General features: G+C 41.5%; 1 protein-coding gene across 2 annotated transcripts in view; it reads left to right on the forward strand.

The window, feature by feature from the left end:
• Positions 1 to 21,505, forward strand: part of ST8SIA4 (ST8 alpha-N-acetyl-neuraminide alpha-2,8-sialyltransferase 4) — an 87,961-nt gene that overhangs the window by 11,333 nt on the left and 55,123 nt on the right. For both annotated transcript variants that reach the window (XR_014503087.1, XM_083404263.1), the window contains exon 3: positions 10,595 to 10,852. Coding sequence is in view for 1 of the 2 variants with exons in the window: in XM_083404263.1 (XP_083260389.1) it covers positions 10,595 to 10,852 (258 nt within the window). In the remaining variant the exon portion in view is untranslated. The remainder of the gene's footprint in view (positions 1 to 10,594; positions 10,853 to 21,505) is intronic.

Genomic DNA, 21,505 nt, shown 5'->3' on the forward strand with positions numbered 1-21,505 from the left:
ATTGTACACACTTGGTTAAGAAAAAAGTATCAGCAAATCACTTCTGTTAAAATAAAGTGTAGTTGCTTGCTTTTGAAGAGTTTGTGTCTCTGAGTCATATCTTTCGTTTTCCGTTGCATCAGTCTAAAACCACAATGGCAGAACGGGGCTGGGGAGGGGGGGGGGGTTTCCATTTTCTTCTGTGAGAAGGAAAAGGGACATCTTTTAAAGTGAGAAGTGTTGGGGCTCACATCTGGCTGCAAGTCTCTTTCTGGATACATCCACACATTGGTTTATTCCTTTCTCCTAATTTAATTTCCATGCTATATGTGAGCTTTCACATGGAAACTATTTCTGGAAATCTAATGAAATATAGTGGGAGCTTAGTTCTCATTTCCATGTTAATTTCTTCCAGAAAACAATTCCCTTGCAACCCCATTATTTGCAGGAATAAAGTGACAAAATTTGGGGTGGTATATTAGCATACGGTTCTTTCCTGCTTAAAGTAGTATCGTAGCACTTTAAATGTATGGTGTGAAGGTGACCTTGGTTACTCCTACAGTAAACATGATCAGTTTTTAGTGGTGCAGATTATACCCTGGACAGGACTCAGGACACCAGGCATTATGCAGCCTGATGTTTTACTATGATATTTCCCATTACTGGTTATTTTTAAGGCCAGTTAAGGATTGTTTTCTGCTGTGCTGGGAGCCTTCAAACCCTTTGCTCTGGGAAGGCTAGTGCGTGTATCTTTTAAAGGTGGTTCAGGGTCGGATTTCAAGCGTGTTTTGGTCATATCTTCATCTGGGATTGATAGTTCATGCAATACTAAAGACTAAGACTGTTGTTTTATTATGCTTTTGTATTTGTTGGAAGTCTCCTAGAGTGGTTGGGGAACACAGTCAGTTGAGGGGGTACAAATATAGGAGGAGGAGGAGGAGGAGGAAGAAGAAGAAGAAGAAGAAGAAGAAGAAAGTTCAGTTTTCTGAATGTGGATCTTTGTGTAGGCAAGACTGGGCCATCCCCACCCAAGAGGGAAGTACTGGCTGACTTGGAAAAACCTCAAAGTTTGCAAAAGACCAAAAATACTTTACTGTCCCCTTACATTTTCTTATAGCACCCACCAAACAGATGAATAAGCAGAACTGAGCGTGCTTATTGGTCATGGAATGTGGGGGCAGCAGGGTGAGGAAAAACAGGGTGGGATGGAGTGTCCTACAAGAGGACATAGCTGTGTGTATGGAACCCCAAACTGGATCACTGCACACTGCAACCTTTTGTTTGTGGGTCCCACTTATCCTTTTAGTTTCAAAGCCAGTTTGAGTCAGTCATAGGATGGCTGTAGCCCAGGAGGAGGTGCCCATTTAAAAGCAGTAGGGGGCTGGCAATTCAAAGGACACAAGCCATGATTGCTGTCAGCAGACATCTTTTTAATCCCTCATCCTTTCTCTTTCACACAAGAAGCAGTTTGCAAAAGTCAAAGTTCTGGAAAAGAAACTGGGCTGGGCTGAAAATGAAAATCCGTTATAGCAATCTGTTCATTTGGCATAATTTAACTTAATTGTAGAATTGAGATTCGATCATTGCTGGGTATTGATAGGTGTGAAATATCTTGACTAAAGCTGCGTGTCAGGCGTTCTCCTTTGTAGACATTGTGAACAGATGGCATATCAGTAACCAGGCAGTCCAGATCAGTAGTGGCAGAAGAAACATTGCCTCACGTTGTTGCATGGCACCTATCACAGCGTCTTGGACCTGACAAGTGACAGCTCACCTGGATGTTACAGCATAGTCACTACTCCTGCCACACTTAACAGTGATGGTGTGAGCACATCAGGGTAAACCAAACTTAATGGTTTACTATGCATGGCCTGATTGTGCCTGCTCCATTCCTCACTGCTAGTGCTGGTTTAGCATTTTGTCTGAACGAGGGGTTGTGATCATCATGGTAGATGAGCCAAAATCAACTCCCAGCTTTTCATTCTGGTTTGTTGGGAGGAAAACATGCCCCTGAGTCCGAAAGTAATGATAAGCCATGCATTGTGCTTTGTTTCCTCAGTGTGATGTTGGGGAGGACCATTAAGTATGCTTTACTGTGGTGTGTGAACTGCATGGCTCTGCAGCACTGTGTGATGGCTTGGGGTATGTGCAGACAGCCTCTCGGTCGAGACTATAGCCTGATACACTTTCCCCTAATGGGTGCTATAACAATGGGTGCTGATTTCCATTGATTGGGGTTATAGGATTAAGCCACTACGAGTCTCTGTCCTGTGTTGGGCTGGAGTGAAGTTTTGCCTTCCATCTATAGAAGGTTTTTTATCCAGTGGAGTGATCTTACTGTCTGGGAATGGGTGACTTTTGTTGATCTTTATCCCCCTGTCCCCATTAAAGGTTTCATGGAGATGGGGGAATCAGAAGCATTAGCTATCACTGGGACTAAAGTCTTCATACAACCTGTATGTATATTGTAAGCAGTTCTGTTCAGTGACCTCATACAGACAAAAAATAAAATAAATAAAAAATAAAGCATGAAGACCAGCTAACTGCCCAGGCTGCAAAGGTTGGGTTCAAGTAAAAAAGAAAAAAGAAAAGAATTCACACATTTATTATTTGGGACCTATTTTGTTCAGAGGAAGTGATTTCAATTTTTAAAAAAATGATCAATGAAGTGAAGGCTTTGTTTACAAAGGTGCCTCATAGGATAAGTAAAATAATGTGGAGTTAGTTATAATAGTGGCCATTTGTCTTTTGGTAATCAATAACTCCTAGGAGAATCTAAACATAAATCTTCCATTTTCAATCCTCACAATAAATTAACTGCAACTCCAAAATACGGGAGCTTTCCTAAATGCATCATCCGTAAAGCAGTTGTTGGGCCGTTTGTCTTCTTGGCAGTGTTATAGGGGTACGTACTAAACTTCTGATCTGCATAGCATACGCCTTTAAAGAAGGAAATAATATCTTGAAACAAAAAGCCGATCAAGTTAAATGGTGCATTTTTCATTTAATGAAAAGCATTACCTTAAATTGTTAAAAGTCACAAATTTCTTTCATTTGGATGCTGAAGATAGGACAGTTGGAATGCATTACCCCTTAATTATTTTCTTAATGTTGCCTCTTCATATAAACAGTCAAACTGAAATTGTAAGATCAAGAGCAACAACAAAAAGTCGCTTTCTGCACAACTTCCTTTTTCATTATAGTATGCAGGAGCTTTATCTCTCTGTGTTTCAGAACATAATGTTATCCCCCATACATGTTTGCATAGCAATGTGCAATTAGAAACAAAGGTAATTTAGGCTGCAATCTTGTGCACACTTTTTCTTGAACTTAATGGGGCTTGCTTCTGAGTAGTTACACATCGTATTGCATTGCTAAGATCTCTGCAGTTTTGAGAAACTAACGTTTAATGGAGTACTTAGCAGTTTTACCCAAGACTGGCTGCACACAAGCCGGTTAATCTGCAGCATTTCAGGAGAGAATGAAGGTCTTGTGTATGCATGTTTGTTGTATCTGAAGTTGAACAACAGCATGGTTGTTCTTGTTGAAATACTTTTAGAGGCTTTAGAACCAGCTTGGAGCTTTCCCCCCAGGCAGAAACTTAGTGAGTTTCTTTTGACTTCTGGCTACAGAAGCTACTTTTAAGAAAACCAGATAGAGGCAAGACAGACAACTTCTAAAATAACTGCATACAGTCCATTTAGAAACTTTGTCAGCCCAGTTGGGATTTCTTTAGGCGGTAGGTGAAAACATTCCTCTTCAACCAGGCCTTTGGGTAATTAATATTCTACAGCCTTTTAAACGTGTCTGTAGGAAGGGTTGGTTATTGTTTTGCTGTTTTGCTTTACTTATTTTCATGTTTTTATCCTGTATTTTACTCTGTGAATAGTCCTCAGTAGACCCGCTGCATGTTGTTCCCTTTTACAGTGCTCCTGCAGCCAATCAGAAGCCACGGAAGCCCCATCAGACGTTCGGCTTCCAAAAATAGTTTGCAAACCGTAACAGTCACTTCAGGGTTTGGGAACCAAAACGTTCAAGAACTAAGCTGTTTGAAAACCAAGGTACAAATGTACTTAGCAGTGTGTGGATACCTAGCACCTTCTGGTCATACCAGTATAACTTCTATATGGGTGTCAAGACCCAAATGCTAACCAGACAAGGGAATTAAACTTTACATCCCATGAGAGGTTTGGGTTGCAAGTCAATCAGGGTGTAAGGCTGGCTGCACTGTAGGTCCGGCTGATTAGCTGCAGCGACTTGGTACTTCTCTTACACATTTCAAATGCATGACCTTGGAACTCTTTAAAGCATCCCCATAAGACAGGACAGCATGCTTATCACCATCACCATCTTGCCGACGGTAGGCTGAAGGAACTGTGCCTTGCCCAAAACCACAAGCAATCTTGAATCTGAGGTGAACTGTGGGGATTTCCTAGCTCCCACTCATATCCACCATGCTGCAGCAGCTCTCAAGATTAAAAGATCAAAAAGTCATTGCCTTCTGTGAGCCTTTTGAGAAGCTGTGCTGTGTGCTTCAGCTTGCAGAGCAAAAAGGCCTGTGCTCTGTTCATAACTTGATCTAGAGATAAGGTTTTCTCTGAAACTTATCTTTGATGCTGCACAGGTGTTCTGCTATATCAATAGGCCTCATTTCCTCCTTCGAAAAGCCACAGATCTAAGGCTTCTGTGTTATTAGTAACTATGAATCAGGGGGATGTTCAACAGTGTTTCAGTGTCAGAAGAAGCATGGGAGTTCCCTTAGAGTTGGGGAGAAGCCACGGGTTGGTGTTAAAACTTGTGTGTTGTTATCCTGGGTTCAGTCCTAGGCATCTCCAGAAAGGCTTGTGAGCTTGGTGGTCTTTACTCAGTTTAAAGCAGCTTCCTATGCTCTTCTTCTCTAAGAAAATATGGGTTATCTTGTTAGATGAGATCAATGGTCCATCTTACTGAGAGGACTGATATCTGATTTTCAACACTGTGATACATCACCAGCTAAGCATCGGGATATATCACAATGTCTAAAATAAGGATGGAGCTATGTCGAGGCATTAGGGACATGGGTAGCGCTGTGGGTTAAACCACAGAGCCTAGGACTTGCTGATCAGAAGGTTGGTGGTTCGAATCCCCGCAACAGAGTGAGCTCCCATTGCTTGGTCCCTGCTTCTGCCAACCGAGCAGTTCGAAAGCACGAAGTGCAAGTAGATAAATAGGTACCGCTCCGGCAGGAAGGTAAACAGCGTTTCCGTGTGCTGCTCTGGTTCACCAGAAGCGGCTTAGTCATGCTGGCCACATGACCCGGAAGCTGTACGCTGGCTCCCTTGGCCAATAAAGCAAGATGAGCACCGCAACCCCAGAGTTGTCTACAACTGGACCTAATGGTCAGGGGTCCCTTTACCTTTACCTTTATGTAGAGGCATTGGTGATTTTTGCCAGTGCTTGCTCTTGTGATTTGCTGCCCCTTGCATGAAGCAGGGGAGAATTCAGCTGGCAGAGTTAACAGGAGCTGCAGAAATTGAAAGAAGCATTGACTGGCTTCGTGGTTTTTTGCATCGCATGCACACACCCACACACACACCCCATGATTCGCGATATATTGCCAGATCAAAAATTATGAAACCAATGTCACGATATGGACTTCAAACCTCTTTGGGACAGTGTATCAATATATCGCCCAGCCCTGCCAACTGACAAGGCAGACTGTTGGCCCATCATTCCCACAAGGATTGCTTAGGGCAATAGTGTGCTTGGCCTGACTCAGTTTAGAGCAACTCAGTTTAGTATGCCTGACCCTTTATAGCATGGACTCCTACTCTCATGCGCTCTGACTGGGGCTGATAGCAGTTGGAGTTGAACAGTATCTGGAGAGTCATAGGTTCCCAAGCCTTGCTTTATAAGGAAGTTTATAAGTCAGGAGTTGGCAATCCTACACAGTTCTCTTGCTATCTCATGTATTGTCCTATTTCAGGTCTTTAGTGCATTTAGATCAGTTCATTTCCTTCTTAATGTGTTTTCTCCAATATTTGATGGTCTTGGCATATTAGGCATGAGCCGCTTTTAAACCCATCTGTGTACAAGATTAAAAATATGATAAAAAAATATAGTCTTTAGGTTTCAGAAAAGCAAAAACCAGGGAAAGGGAACCTTTGCCTTGACTTATCATTTATCTGATGCTCTAGGCACTTTGCATCTTAATATATCCCATCCTGCTTCATTACTGTGTTGTCACACAAGCTCAGTTGTCAGATATTCTCTTCTCCGGCACGGCTTCAAATCTACACCAATATCCTAAAGAATGTGTTTTTCCTCTTCTATTTTACTGAAATGTAAGTTCCAAAAATCATGGCTCAGTTCCCTTAGGCTTAAGAAGTAAGTGTAGCATCCTCATTGTTGTAAAACCAAGTATCAGAAATCTCTTTGTGACTTGAAGCTTTGACTACGGCTTGTATGATATTACGAGGCCATTTCCCTCTTTCCCAGAATGAACAAACACACTTAGGAAGTTTGTAGAGCCACTGGAATAGTTAGGAGCGTTGTTAGGAGACACCAATTGCCCTCACAGATCCACAGTTCCCAGAGTGGTTTAACAGTCAACCCCTCCTCCCAGGGAACTGTGGAAAGTGTAACTTTCTGAGGGGAATGGGGGTCTCCTAACAACTCTCAGCACTCTTAACAAGCAACAGCTCCTAGAATTCTTGGGGGGATCTGTTTAAAGTGGCATCACGGTGTGAATGTGGCCTGACTCTTCATGACAGCAAAGGAACTGTTACTATGAGAGGTGAACACTGCTGTCATGTTTCTAAAGACATCATTCACCAACCTATCTGCCTCTCTTAGCTTCTCCTATTCAGCTACCCTGACTTCAAGGGAACAAACTTGTTTTCTGAGAACCAGGCGCTCTTTATTAGGGTTGCCATACGTCTGGGTTCCCCCAGACATGTCCTGGTTTGGGGGGGGCAGCATGCCCACCTGGGCAGATTTTTATTTTTTAAATGAAATGTCAGGGCTCTTTGGGAGTGGGGACAGACACATGCCACTGAAGGGTGGGAGAGGGCAGGCACTCTTCAGAGTCAGCCACTCCCCACTGCCTTTCTGCACTGCAGCTGTGCCCCAGAAGCAGAAGCGCTGCAGCGGGATCTGGAGCTCCACCACCACCACCACTCCTTTCCAGAGCCTGCTCCTGGCTGTGCTGTTTGCCAGACCCTATTTGCACGAGGCTACAGCTTGCTGGTGCCGGGGGGTGACTCTGGGCCGCTGAGTGGCTCCGCTGTGGAGCTGCCTCTTCCTTTCAGGCCTCCTAGTGGTCACTGGCAAGGTCATGTCCAGGATCTGGCCCGGGGAGGAAGGCTCATTGCTTTGCAGCTTCTCTGGTCCTGCCTGACCCTTCCCCAGTAGGACCTTCCTCGGGTCCTACTCAATGCGGCTTTCCCTTTTCTTGCGAGGAATCCTATTTGGAATAAGGGAATTTCCCTTTAAAAATGGGAAACGTTGACAGCTAATGTTAGGGGTGCCACTGCTGCTGCTGGGGAAGGCCCAGGCAGGACTGGAGAGGCCACAGTGCTGACATAGCTGCCGCAGCCACCATTGCAACTGCTGATGCAGCTGCTGGCCGTGACCCCTCTGACATGGCTTGAGCAGCCTTTGGGGGCCGCCGGCGGGCCTACTCCTGGATACGACTTGCTGACGGCCATTTGGAGAGTGGCCGAAGGCCTGAAAGGAAGAGGCGGAGCCTGCTCAGTGAGGCACCAGCAAGCGGAAGCCTCTGCGCGAAGGGTAAGTCTGTCAATATGGCAACCCTAAGAGAGGGGAAGGGAAGGAAGGGGAGAGCAGGTGGGTGAGGAAGGGGTTAGCAGTAGGGAAGGGGGTGAGCGACAGAGATGCAGGATGGTGGGGGGTGTCCCAATGATGGGAAATACCCACATATTCTGTCCAGCTGGCAGACAGGCTACATATAGTTAGTTCTGCAGTACATTGGAAGCCACCCCCTTTCAATGTCTACCTAACTGTTTATTGGCTTCATTTATTTGGAAAGTTGAGTTATGAAAAACTCAGTTACTTTCAGTGTCGTTCTGCGGGAAATGTCCCACTACTATGTCATATTATAGAAATGCTTCCATTTCAATAACCCTATTGAAAGTAAAATTTATTAGTAATAATTGATAATCTTTAGTCTCTTGTCATGAATTCATGGGTCCCATCCTTTTTCCTGAATGAGTGGTTTTTCAGCCCCTTCATGGAATAAGCACCTCTTTTTCAAAAGGATGATTTAGAGTGCGGAATTTTCTGTTAGGTCTGTAGGCCAATCTGGAGTTATGGGGACAACTTTAAAGGTAGAGGATAAGCCACTGGTTAGCTGTGAAGCTGTCTTCTAAGTAGGATGTTAATTACTAAGGTGCCAAGGGAGAAGAAAGGAATAACTGTGCTAAGACATAGATGTTCCTTAAGTAACTCTACTTGATGGGACATTTATCAGGTGGGCAGGATGTGTACTGTGTTTGAAGAGATAATGTGTGTGAGAGACAGTCTCCTGGGGCACACTGTCTGTTTCCTAAAAAGCGACTCACAAGCCTGTTCTCACAGAAATCTCAGGCTGGTCTTTAATTTATAGATGTCTGGAATATCAAAAGGTATTCAAAAAGGCATTTCTCTTTCAGAGACCTTAGATGCTCTGAGCAGTGGCGTATTGTGGGTTGCCACTTTCCGGGGCCGCACAGAAAGGGGGGAGGGAGGGAAACGAATGGAGCACACCTGCTCATTGATCTGCCTAATGGTGTCTGCGTCACCCAGGAGATCTCAGCTGCAGAGATAAGAGCCATTCCATTGGAGAGTTCACTTCCTGGTTCACATGGAGAAACCGTTTCTCAACGGAGCCCAGCAATGGAAGCACACAGCTGTATTACTGAGGCATCACTGGCTGCGCCTGACAATTTTGCACCAGGGGTAACCTCCCCTGTGCCCCCACCAATGCTGCACCACTGTTGTGGATAGTTTGTGTGTATTGTAGCAGAAGAAATTGTGCAGTTAGCTCAGGGCAGAAGGGAAGAGTCTTTCTCATCTTCCCAGAGCGGCTGAATATTTAATACAATGGCTGTGCCATCTCCTGTCTTCAACCCCAAATCCACAGAAACGTCACGGGTCACCTCAGTGGTACTCAAGGACCTCTGGTGGTCCAGGGCCCACAGTTTGGGAACTCCTGGTTTAGGCCTCAGTGCTAATGTGCAGGATTAGCTTAAATGCAACCAGCATGTATCCATGCCTTGTGTTCATAAACAGTGCACTAATCTGCACCTCTGGAACTAACGTGCATATTGAAATTTTGTTATCCCTGGGATTTTCTGTTTCTCTGAATGTTGCAGTATAGTCCTCTGGTGTTTAAATGTATCATAATATGCATTCACAGAAACATTTTGAGAGAGAATTTGAGAGAGCATGAACATTTTTGTATGTAATCAAATTGCAGATTGATTAGGAAATGGGTAGAAATGTGGAAGTGGCCAGACCAGAATTAAATTCACCTGTCTCTTTCTTCACACAATTACTTAATAAGATGAGAATTTCATACGAGCCTATAATTTAGAATATTATAACCCTGCTAAAATCAATGACCATGTTGCTGCTGACTTCTATGAGTTTTTTTTATTGTGCGTTATGTGATTAGAAACCATAAACATGCTGGTTTTGAGCCTGGGCTCCACTAGTTACATTTATTTTCTCAACAATATTATTGAACCTGATTCTTGCTCTAGAACTGTTGATTGCTGTTTTGATTTTAAAAATAATAATCAATATTTTTTGTATAAAAAATCAGTAAAGATGGATCAATGGAAACTGAGCTTTGACATTTTAAAATCAAGTGGTGGCTTTTAAATCATAGGTTTACAAATGCAGTCTCATCACAGTTTAATGAAACCCACAAAGTAACAGTTTTCATGCTTTGTTTTGTTTTTAAGAAGTGTTAGGTGTTACTGGAAAAGGGAAAGTGCTGTTGCACATTGAAGGCTAACTTTGAGGAGGCCAGAATTAGTGTGATCAGATGGATGAAGTGTACCTATGAAAGGGAGGTTGGAATACCAAATCATTTCATATGAATCAACAATCAAGGATTCTCATTGCTGCCCCTACCTCCTGATTTCCCTATGGTGATTCCTTCCTGGTTTTAGCAAAACATTTCATTTCTTTCAAATTGAAAATCTTCAATTGTGGCACTCGCCTTGGATATCAGTACCAAGCCATGGTTTGATGTTGCATGTAAACCTTTCTAAAAGTCCATGCAAGATTACGCTGCAATTTTGCTCCAAGCAACAGGCTACTCTTTTGGAATACAGTGGTACCTTGGTTTTCAAATGTAATCCATTCTGGAAGACTGTTCGACTTCCAAAACGTTCGAAAACCAAGGCACAATGGGTGGTCTGCAATTTCAGTGGAGAAAATTGGGGGGGGGGGAAGGAACTCAGCAGAAGCTGTTTGACTTCCGAAAAGCGTTCAAAAACAAAACCAATTAGTTCCAGGTTTTCGGCATTCAAAGCTGAAACTTTGGCTTCCAAGATGCTCGGAAACTGAGGTACCACTGTATATTTTGCAGAGGTATCATAAATTTGCACTCTTGTTTTCAATACAGGAAGAACATTCTACGTTTCTTGGATGCAGAAAGAGATGTCTCAGTAGTCAAAAGCAGCTTCAAGCCAGGAGATGTAATCCATTACGTGCTAGACAGACGCCGCACACTAAATATTTCTCAGGATTTACACAGTCTTCTTCCTGAAGTTTCACCGATGAAGAACCGCCGATTTAAGTCATGTGCTGTTGTAGGAAATTCTGGTATTCTCCTTGATAGTGGCTGTGGAAAAGAGATTGACAACCACGAGTTTGTTATAAGGTGAGCATTCATCTCTCACTTGACAGGTTGTCTTTTACTTCAGCAGTAATGAACACAAATGTTTTAACTTGGAACAATGATTTGGAATTGCTAAATGATAACTTTCACTGTGTGGTGCCCAGAGTTAAATATATTTCACAATAAAAAGAACAGGTCCGTCTTTTATATTGCAAATGAGAATTTGCACTGTTGGAGACCGCAGTGAGATTTGTAATATTGTTTTGTAGGTTCTGGTTTTGCTCTTTATGCAGGCAAAAATCACTATTCCAATAGCAAGCTGGCTCTGCAAAATGAAAATGTTTTCATTTTCTCCTTCCTGCCAATAGTCATAGCAGAAAATCACCACCTTTACTTATTATATATGCACTGTATGGGGTACAATTTATGTGAAATGCATTGAGGATTAGCCAGATAGCTCCCATTAAGGGAATTGGAAGTCACACATCTAAAGCCTTGTGTGCTGCACCGAAAATATATTCTGGCTGCATCTGCAAATGTATTCACATATTTTAGTTTAAATAATTAGTTTGTTTGTCCAAAACAAAGTGTTCTACTTTGTCAAAGGTCAGCGAGAAATTGAAAGGAGTTGTGGGCACTGTTTAATAGACTGTCACGTACGAATGTAAAACAAGTTTTAGTTGAAAATACGAGGCATTGGGTGCCATCCAGAACCATTAAAAATCAATCTGAGTCTTGCTGTTGGCTTGAGTAGAATATGGTTTATGCCCACTATGCTTTTAGCAAGTCACAGTTTTCCATGCCTAATAGAACGGACATGATCCTGCCACTTCCATCTGTCAGAATAACATTTTCTCAGCTCTTGTATTGAAATCAGTGAGCCTAAGTCTGCAGTCCTAAGCAAGTTCAGTATTGTGAAGGCTCGGGTTCAGTGGGACTTACTTCCGAGTTTGTATACCTAAGTCATAGCTGTCAACATTTCCCTTTTTTTAAGGGAAATTCCCTTATTCCAAATAGGATTCCTCACAAGAAAAGGGAAAAGTTGACAGCTATGACCTAAGTACTTATTATGTAAGTAAGTAAACACTATTGAAATCAGTGTGAATTATTGCTGTGCCTCATTTTTGTGAGGTTTGGTTTTTGATGTGAATGTTGTTGTTTCAGACTATAGAATGAAGATGTCTGTGAAAAATTCAAAACTTGCTCTTTGCACATTTTTGACACCTATTTACTGTTATTGTTGCCCTAATATACTGCTGGTTCATCGCCCTGTACATTCTGCCCCAGTTAGTCATCTACATGTGACTTGGCTGGGGCAAGGGGAGAACAGCCAGATTGCCTTGGCCATGGTGACACATGCCATATTGGATGTCTTGTCCCCTCTGCCCGGAACAGTACCCGTGCTTTCACAAAAGGCTGTATGCTTCATAGGAAGTAAACATTTTCTTGAAATATGCCCCATGCTATTTTAGCTCAGCTTTACTGAAATCATGCATAGGATTTCGCTGTTGAAAGTGCTGATGGATTGAACCTCTGCCCTCTCTCATCACTGATAAATACACCCAGGACTAAGTGCAGTGAGAGATGGAATGATATCTCAAAATATCACTGCACCTTTCTTTTCATAATTGCGGAATGCTGTCCTTGATTAAGGAACTTTAAAAAGATCAAGAATGCACACCCAGAACCTTACAAGACACTCCTTAGTCTACAATCATTTGTTAAGACGGGTACACCTGATACCTTTTAAGAATTTTAGACCTTAAAACATGTAAGATAAAAGGAAGTTAAAAGGTACTTGCTTTTTCTGTGTATACAGTAAAAGAAACAGTAAGTGAAACAAACATTAAATAACTCCAAGACATGTGCTGTTCATCCATCGACTCCATCTAGGGTGTTTCACAAGCATATACAGTAGATTTTTTGAGCTTATATTAGAATAGCACAGGGGTCAGCAAACTTCTTCAGTAGGGGTCCACTGTCCCTCAGACCTTGTGGGGGCCGGACTATGGTTTTTTTTTGGGGGGGGGGATGAACGAATTTGTATGCCCCACAAATAACCCAGAGATGCATTTTAAATAAAAGGACACATTCTACTCATGTAAAAACATGCTGATTCCCGGATCGTCTGCAGGCCGGATTGAGAAGGCGATTGGGCCAGATCCAGCCCCTGGGCCTTAGTTTGCCTATCCATGGAATAGCATATTTGAGGCCTGGGTCTTTTATTAGTGCCACCACCTGTTCTCCTAACTTAGGTTCTCATATTGCTCTATTTGGACACGGAATGCCCTGTGATTTACTCTTCTTTCATCTGTGACCAATGCAGACCCATTCCTGCTAGCCATAATCTGGGAATGCTCCTCTTATTTTCATGTGTTCAGAAAGGGGATAGACTCACAGGAGTCATTGCTTGTCTGAAAAGTATAATGCAGGCAGCTGTCTTGGGATTCAATTTTGAAAATAATATCACATTCAATACACTGGATACAAGTCTCTCAATGTGTTAGTCAAGTTAACTGCTATAGTTGGCATGTTGGAATCCAGGGATGTATAAACTTTTAATATCTGCAGAGTAATTCCAATTTATCCAGCAGTGAATCTGCTAAAGCAAGATGAATGCATAGTATAGGATATTCAAGGATGCCGTATGCGAAGTACGGTATTTGAAATCAGCAATGTATGCATTTATTATATTCTATTAAATGAATCCGGATTTCTATTTTTAAAGGGGCTAGACTTGATAGATCTTGCACTTCTGTAAGATAGCACAAAAATACTCCTGTACTGTTCCTAGGGCAATTCTCTGGAAGCGGTCTGTATTACAAAAGATAAGAAAATTTATTGCTAAGTCTCTGTGCATCTGTAAATGGCATGGTTCTACTTCATGCTTTCGCTGCAGGCTCTCTTGCAAGAGATTCAGTCAAGAACTGACTAGATAGTTAAGCTGAAATACCTACCATTAAATTGATCAGATAGGTCACAACTGACTTTATTGATGAATTATATGAATAAAATGAAAGGAATATTGCACTCCCCCACCAGAAACGGCAATCAAACATTTGTTCAGTTGATTAGAGCATCCTTGCTAGTGTGAGCACAAATCAGCTACTGACTTTCTGTTGTTCTTCTGGCTCCAATGTAAGAATTGAATCAGGCATATGTGAAAAGCCGTAAGGGAGGACAAATAAACCTGTATGTAAGTAGATAGGAATGTAGAATAAGAATGTGAAAAAACACAGAGATGAAGTCAGAGATGTAGATTCCGTTTGGATATACTTTTCTTCTCCCTCTCTTTCTCCACTCCATCAAATTTCCTGCCCACTATTATACAGGCAGAGTTTAATAAACTTGATTCCTTAAGTGGCCTGTGTACCTCAGAAGAGGCCATATTTTTCATTCTCTAGAGTGATGTGTGGTCAGTATTTTTAATTTTTTATGGAGTAGCATAGTTGTGCTAGGTAATGATGCCATTGCATTCTACATGGTGGGAGAAACCTGCTAGTATTATTTGAGATAGTCTTAGTGTCTGCCACATGGCCAAGTATAATGTCTAGATGGGCTTAAGCTTTCTTGACTCAGGAGGAAGGCCCATAAAATAGCAATACTTAGCCAAGACTCAGGAAGTAACAGATCCCTCCTGAATAAAGGAAATTGGTCTTCAGCATATTTGGTTGCAACCAACACTGGTGCTCTGCCTGTGCAACAGATTTTCACTTGTACAGTGGGACTTCCCTTTCCTCTTGATTGCAGACACCACCACACCTCAAACCCTCAATATCTGTTAGGGAGAAGATTAAGGGGGATGCAAGGAGAGGAGGAGAAGGAGGAAAGTTCTGTTGTGTGCTCATGCAGTGTTGAATATAGCCCATTATGTCCGTGTATAAATATCACTCAAGAACAAGCATGCATGCAAAACGATGGTAACTTGTTGGTTATGTAATTCCAAGCAAGTAGTTTATCCCTGCTTCACAAAATACTATTGAACTAGTAAAAGGTAAAGGTACCCCTGACCATTAGGTCCAGTCACGGATGACTCTGGGGTTGTGGTGATCATTCTGCTCTATAGGCCAAGGGAGCCGGCGTTTGTTTGCAGACAGCTTCCTGGGCATGTGGCCAGCATGACTAAGCCGCTTCTGGCAAACCAGAGCAGCACACGGAAACGCCGTTTACCTTCCCGCCGGAGCGGTACCAATTTATCTACTTGCACTTTGATGTGCTTTCAAATTGCTAGGTGGGCAGGAGCTGGGACCGAGCAATGGGAGCTCACCCTGTCGCAGGGATTCGAACCGCCAACCTTCCGACTGGCAAGCCCTAGACTCAGTGGTTTAGACCACAGCGCCACCCGTGTCCTTCCACTATTGAACTAGGTCATATTTAATATGTATGCTTACATTTTTATCACCAAACATACCTAGAATTCAATGTAACACCAAGGAGACAAAGTGGCAGTCCTCTGTACTGATTGTAAGTGGCTGGTCAGAAATGTCATAGCAGCTGCTGCCCATGGTTCTGAAGTTTCATGGCTCTTCAATGGAGGAGAATGTACTATTGGAGGAGAATGGGGTGGCATGGCAGGTAGAATTTGGCCTGCAGGCCTTAAGTTCCCCTCTGCTGTACTAAATCATGCACTATTCTGATTCCCAGTACCTCTGCAATTTCCACAATACCTGTTGCAGATTATACCCCAACATCATACATTTATATTTTGTGGATGTATGTTTTCCATGCAGCAGATCTTTAGCTCTCCAGCTGGTAGTCACATGGGCATATAAGTATTATCTGTATTATCTTTATATAGCAAAGCAGATAGAAAGATAATGTGTATGTAGATTTGAAGAACTGGATTGTAGATTTAAAAAACAACAACCCAGGAATAAAGTGTCTAGGCTACATCTGCTTGTTGAAGCAAAGACTCCAGTCTCTCCTACAGAAAGCATTAGAGTAATTTCAGAAGGTAGATGTATAGATCAAGGATGACAATCATTATTTTATGCTGTGTTATTTTTGCTACCTGTTATTCACATGGAAAAACTACCCTTTGAAGCTGTCCCACGAAAGGCCATGCAGGTCCCCAAAGACCCTTTTATATCCAAAACTGAAAAAGTCACTGTAAAAAAAAAGAATGCGTGAACGTGTTGTTGGCCCTCCAAAAGAGATGAGATTTTGCAGATCAACAATGAGAGACTGAAATGAGTGGCAACTATTTTTAAAATGTTCATTTTCATTAAAAAAAGTAAAAGGAAACAGTGGTTCAGCCTGTTCTTCATACAGTCTGAAAAATTATTGCTTTACCAGGGAGGTTTTTAATCTTGCCTGAAGACCAGATGGCAGGACTGGAGAGGCTTTCACTCTCAAGAGACTTGGGTGAAACACGGGTGAAACTGGCTACCTTATATTCTCTTTCCCCCTGAAATTTAAATATATCCCTTTTGCTTATTTTTTTCATGCCCTTACAAACTACTGGCTTCAACAGATGAAACAATCTGAGAACTATGTTTAGCATCCTTCATGCAACTCAGAACTGAGAATGTGAGTTCTTTCCCCCACTTTGTTCTTTCTTCCTCAAACTAATCAATTGCAGCATGCTGAAACCACTGCCACTGTTTTTAGCAAAGCAACACACTGTCCATAAATAGGTACTGTAAAAAGATAAAATTCACTTTCCTAAATTTGTTTCTGCACAGAATGAGTGGCCTCATGCCTGTAGATTTACATACTGCATGCTTGCGAAAGTGGGGACTCTCAAGTGACATTACTGAAACCTCAAAATATAAATGCAAAATAAAATTTGGATGGATTTTAGTAGCTTACTTTTTATATTGCAGAAGAACTTACTGCAGTTGGCTCATGGTATCAGGGCCCCAAAGTCACACAAACTGGCTATTGAGTGTCAATGGAAAAGAAATATATTTCCTCTTTTTCAAAATCCAGATTAACAACAAGATCTATACCAGGATTCCTCAACCTCAGCCCTCCAGATGTTTTTGGCCTACAACTCCCATGATCCCTAGCTAGCAGGACCAGTGGTCAGGGATGATGGGAACTGTAGTCTCAAAACATCTGGAGGGCCAAGGTTGAGGAAGCCTGATCTGTACATTAGGCAAGCAGCATGCACTTAAAGTCCTACTAAGGTTAGCTCAGAGATATAGAACCTGTGGCCCTCCAGATGTTGTTGGAGCCCATCAGCCTCATACAGCTAAGCTTAATAGTCAGCAGTCATGGGCGTTGTAGTCCAACAATAAATGGAGAGTCCTGGGTTCCTTATCTGTAGGGTAATAATAATAATAATAATAATAATAATAATAATAATAATAATTTATTATTTATACCTCACCCATCTGGCTGGGTTTCCCCAGCCATTCTGGGCAGCTTCCAACAGAACACTAAAATACAATAACCTATTAAACATTAAAAGCTTCCCTAAACAGGGCTGCCTTCAGATGTCTTCTAAAAGTTTGGTAGTTATTTTTCTCTTTGACATCTGGTGGGAGGGCGTTCCACAGAGCGATTGCCACTACCGAGAAGGGCCTCTGCCTGGTTCCCTGTAACGTGGCTTCTTGTAGTGAGGGAACTGCCAGAAGGCCCTTGGCTCTGGACCTCAGTGTCCGGGCAGAATGATGGCGGTCGAGACGCTCCTTCAGGTATACTGGACCGAGGCCGTTTAGGGCTTTAAAGGTCAGCACCAACACTTTGAATTGTGCTTGGAAACGTACTAGGAGCCAATGTAGGTCTTTCAAGACTGGTGTTATATGGTCTCAGCGGCCGCTCCCAGTCACCAGTCTAGCTGCCGCATTCTGGATTAGTTGTAGTTTCCACTTCACCTTCAAAGGTAGCCCCACATAGAGCACATTGCAGTAGTGCAAGCGGGAGATAACCAGAGCATGCACCACTCTGGTGAGACAGTCTGTGGGCAGGTAGGGTCTCAGCCTGCATATCAGATGGAGCTGATAAACAGCTGCCCTGGACACAGCTGAATAGAGTGTTCCAATTCACATATTTTTTGCAGGCATTTCTTGATCTCTCATGATAACTGTTGTTTTTTTTTCAAAACAACAGTTCAAAACTTAAGAGATGACACGTTTTATGATTTGCTGCATGCATCAACTGTTAATTTTTTTTTTCTTTTTATAAATATTTTATTCGTTTTTGCATAAAAGACAACAAAGCAAAACAAAAGCAACAAACAATACACCAAAAACATAAAGAATTACACAAACATAACATACTACAAACAACAGAAATAAAAACAATCTTATCTTCATATTGATCTTGCATTAACTTGTTTCTCTGACTTCCCCGAGTCTCCCTTCCCTGTATTCCAATTCATACAATTAAACAACAAATCCCTTCCCTCTGTCATAATTAACCTCCTTTCTGATTTGAATGTCTTAATATAGCTTATTCAATGCTTAGAACTTAGAATGTTGGGTCTTCTGATCCTTAAAATTTTACTCCAATAACCTTATACATTCAATCTGATGTTATTTTAACATTCATTAATCTTGTAGTGTTTCTGTAAATAGTCTTTAAATTTCTTCCAATCTTCCTCCACCGTCTCTTCACCCTGGTCTCTGATTCTGCCAGTCATTTCTGCGGATTCCATATAGTCCATGACTTTCATCTGCCATTCCTCCAGCGTGGGTAATTCTTGTGTCTTCCAATACTTTGCAATAAGTATTCTTGCTGCTGTTGTGGCGTACATAAAAAATATCCTGTCTTTCATACGTACCTCTTGGTTGACCATGCCCAGGAGAAAGGCCTCCGGTTTCTTCGGGAATGTGTATTTAAATACTTTCTTCAATTCATTATAGATCATCTCCCAAAAGGTCTTAATCCTTGGGCATGTCCACCAGAGATGAAAAAAGGTACCTTCAGTTTCTTTACATTTCCAACATTTGTTATCGGGCATATGATAAATTTTTGCTAGTTTGACTGGTGTTATGTACCATCTGTATATCATTTTCATAATATTTTCTCTTAGGGCATTACATGCCGTAAACGTTAGCCCAGTGGTCCATAACCGTTCCCAGTCGGCTAGCATTATGTTGTGACCCACATCTTGTGCCCATTTAATCATTACTGATTTCACTTCCTCATCCTCTGTATTCCATTTCAGCAGCAGATTATACATTCTTGACAATATCTTAGTTTTGGGTTCTAGCAATTCTGTTTCCAATTTTGATTTTTCCACCTGGAAGCCAATTTTTCTATCCAATTTATATGCCTCCATTATCTGATGATAGTGGAGCCAATCACGGACTTTACTTTTTAATTTGTCAAAACTCTGCAGTTTCAATTTATCTCCATCTTGTTCTAGTATCTCCCAATATTTTGGCCAATTGGCCTCCATATTGAGTTTTTTGACTGCTTTTGCTTCCATCGGAGATAACCACCTTGGAGTCTTGTTTTCAAAGAAATCCTTATATCTAATCCATACATTAAACAATGCTTTCCTGACAATGTGAATCTTAAACATTCTGTGAACTTTAACCTTGTCATACCATAAGTAAGCATGCCACCCAAACGCATTATTGAATCCTTCTAAATCCAGTATATCTGTATTTTCAAGAAGTAGCCATTCTTTCAGCCAGCAAAAAGCTGCTGCTTCATAGTAAAGTTTCAAGTCTGGCAGGGCAAAGCCTCCTCTTTCCTTTGCATCTGTTAATATTTTAAATTTTATTCTTGGCTTTTTGCCCTGCCAGACAAATCTGGATATATCTTTCTGCCACTTCTTGAAACAGTCCATTTTATCAATAATCTGCAATGTCTGAAACAAAAATAACATTTTTGGCAATACATTCATCTTTATCACAGCAATACGACCTAACAGTGAGAGTTTTAGATTAGACCATATATCTAGATCTTTTTTTATCTCCATCCAACATTTTTCGTAGTTATCCTTATATAAGTTCCCATTTTTTGAAGTCATAATAATTCCCAGATATTTCACTTTTTTCACCACTGTCAAACCTGTCTCATTCTGAAACCTTTCTTTCTCTTTTTCTGTTAGATTCTTTGTCAAAACCTTAGTTTTTGTTTTGTTGAGTTTAAAACCTGCTAATCGACCAAACTCTTGAATCAGTTCTAAAACCCTCTTCACACTGGACTCTGGCTCCTGCAATGTCAAAACCAAGTCATCTGCAAATGCTCTTAATTTAAATTGTTTAACTCCGACCTGTATCCCTCTTACCATCTGGTCCTTTCTAATCATATTCAGCAACACCTCCAGGACCGATATAAAAAGCAGAGGGGAAATAGGACAACCTTGTCGTGTTCCTTTTTCTATTCTGAACTCTTCAGTCAAAACATTGTTAACAATTAATTTTGCTTTTTGTTCAGAATAGATTGCACCTATACCATTTTCGAACTCTTGGCCTACCCCCATACTATGGAGATTCTTTTTCATAAAACCCCAAGAAATGTTATCAAAGGCTTTCTCCGCGTCCACAAATACTAAAGCTGCTTTTGTGTTTATTCTTTCCTGTAAAAGTTCCAAAATGTCAATTATATTCCTTACATTATCAGATAGGTGCCTTCCTGGGAGAAAGCCTGCTTGGTCCTTGTGAATCTCCTCCGCTAAAACCCTCTTTAATCTTCTAGCCAAAATGTCAGCAAAAATTTTATAATCCACATTAAGTAATGATATAGGCTGATAGTTCTTAAGTTGGTGTTTTTCCGATTCTGTCTTTGGTATGAGAGTCAACTGTTAAATAAAATGTCTGTTTGTATCCTAAGTGTCAGTGCCTGGACACTTGAAACTTTGAAGTTTAAGTTCTGTATTGGTCTGGCCCATAAGTATTCCTTGGTAAGGCTAAGACCAGTAAAATAGCAAATGGGTTTAGTGTCTGTTTTTAGTTAACCTCATCACTTTTAACACAGCAATACACGCATATGTACCACAGGCTTTGTATGGAAGAACAAAACCTGGGGGTGTATGCTGGAAAAGTGTAACTCATGAAATAGCTGGACAAGGAAAACCTTGAAAAGAGCTCTCCGCTTCTGAAGAATGGTATATAGGCAAATTTGTGCAATGATATATATATATGAAGAAAAGCAGGGAAAGTGTTGGAGGGTGGAGAGTGGTTCTATGAGCTGTGGCTTAAGTACGGTATTTTTCGCTCTATAAGACGCATCAGACCATAAGACGCACCTAGTTTGGAGGAGGAAAACAAGGAAAAAAATATTCTGAATCTCAGAAGCCAGAACAGCAAGAGGGATCACTGCGCAGAGAAAGCAGCAATCCCTCTTGCTGTTCTGGTTTCTGGGATAGCTGCACAGCCTGCATTCGCTCCATAAGACGCACACACATTTCCCCTTACTTTTTAGGAGGGAAAAAGTGAGTCTTATAGAGCAAAAAATACGGTATGTTACATTGGCCAGACAGATGCTTCCAAAAAGCGCATCCCTGTATAATGTTCTCTGATACAGATATACGCACAAGTTACAATGTTGTACAAGTACTTATACTTTTTTTAGGGGAGAGGGCTCTATCATAATGGAAAATTCTTCTTCTCTGACTGTGGGTAACTTATAAATACCCACTTACCTGATACCTACAAAGTAACCCGTGTGTTAACATTGGAGACAGGTCAAGAGAATGATATGTAAGTATACAGAGATGGGGGATCAGCCATTGTGTATTTCATCTCACCCCTCTAAAGGCTGTGGTGCAACCTGAAATCTCCATAGCACCCA

This window comes from Podarcis tiliguerta (assembly GCF_965153285.1).
Source record: "Podarcis tiliguerta genome assembly, chromosome: 11".
NCBI classification, from domain to species: Eukaryota; Metazoa; Chordata; class Lepidosauria; order Squamata; family Lacertidae; genus Podarcis; species Podarcis tiliguerta.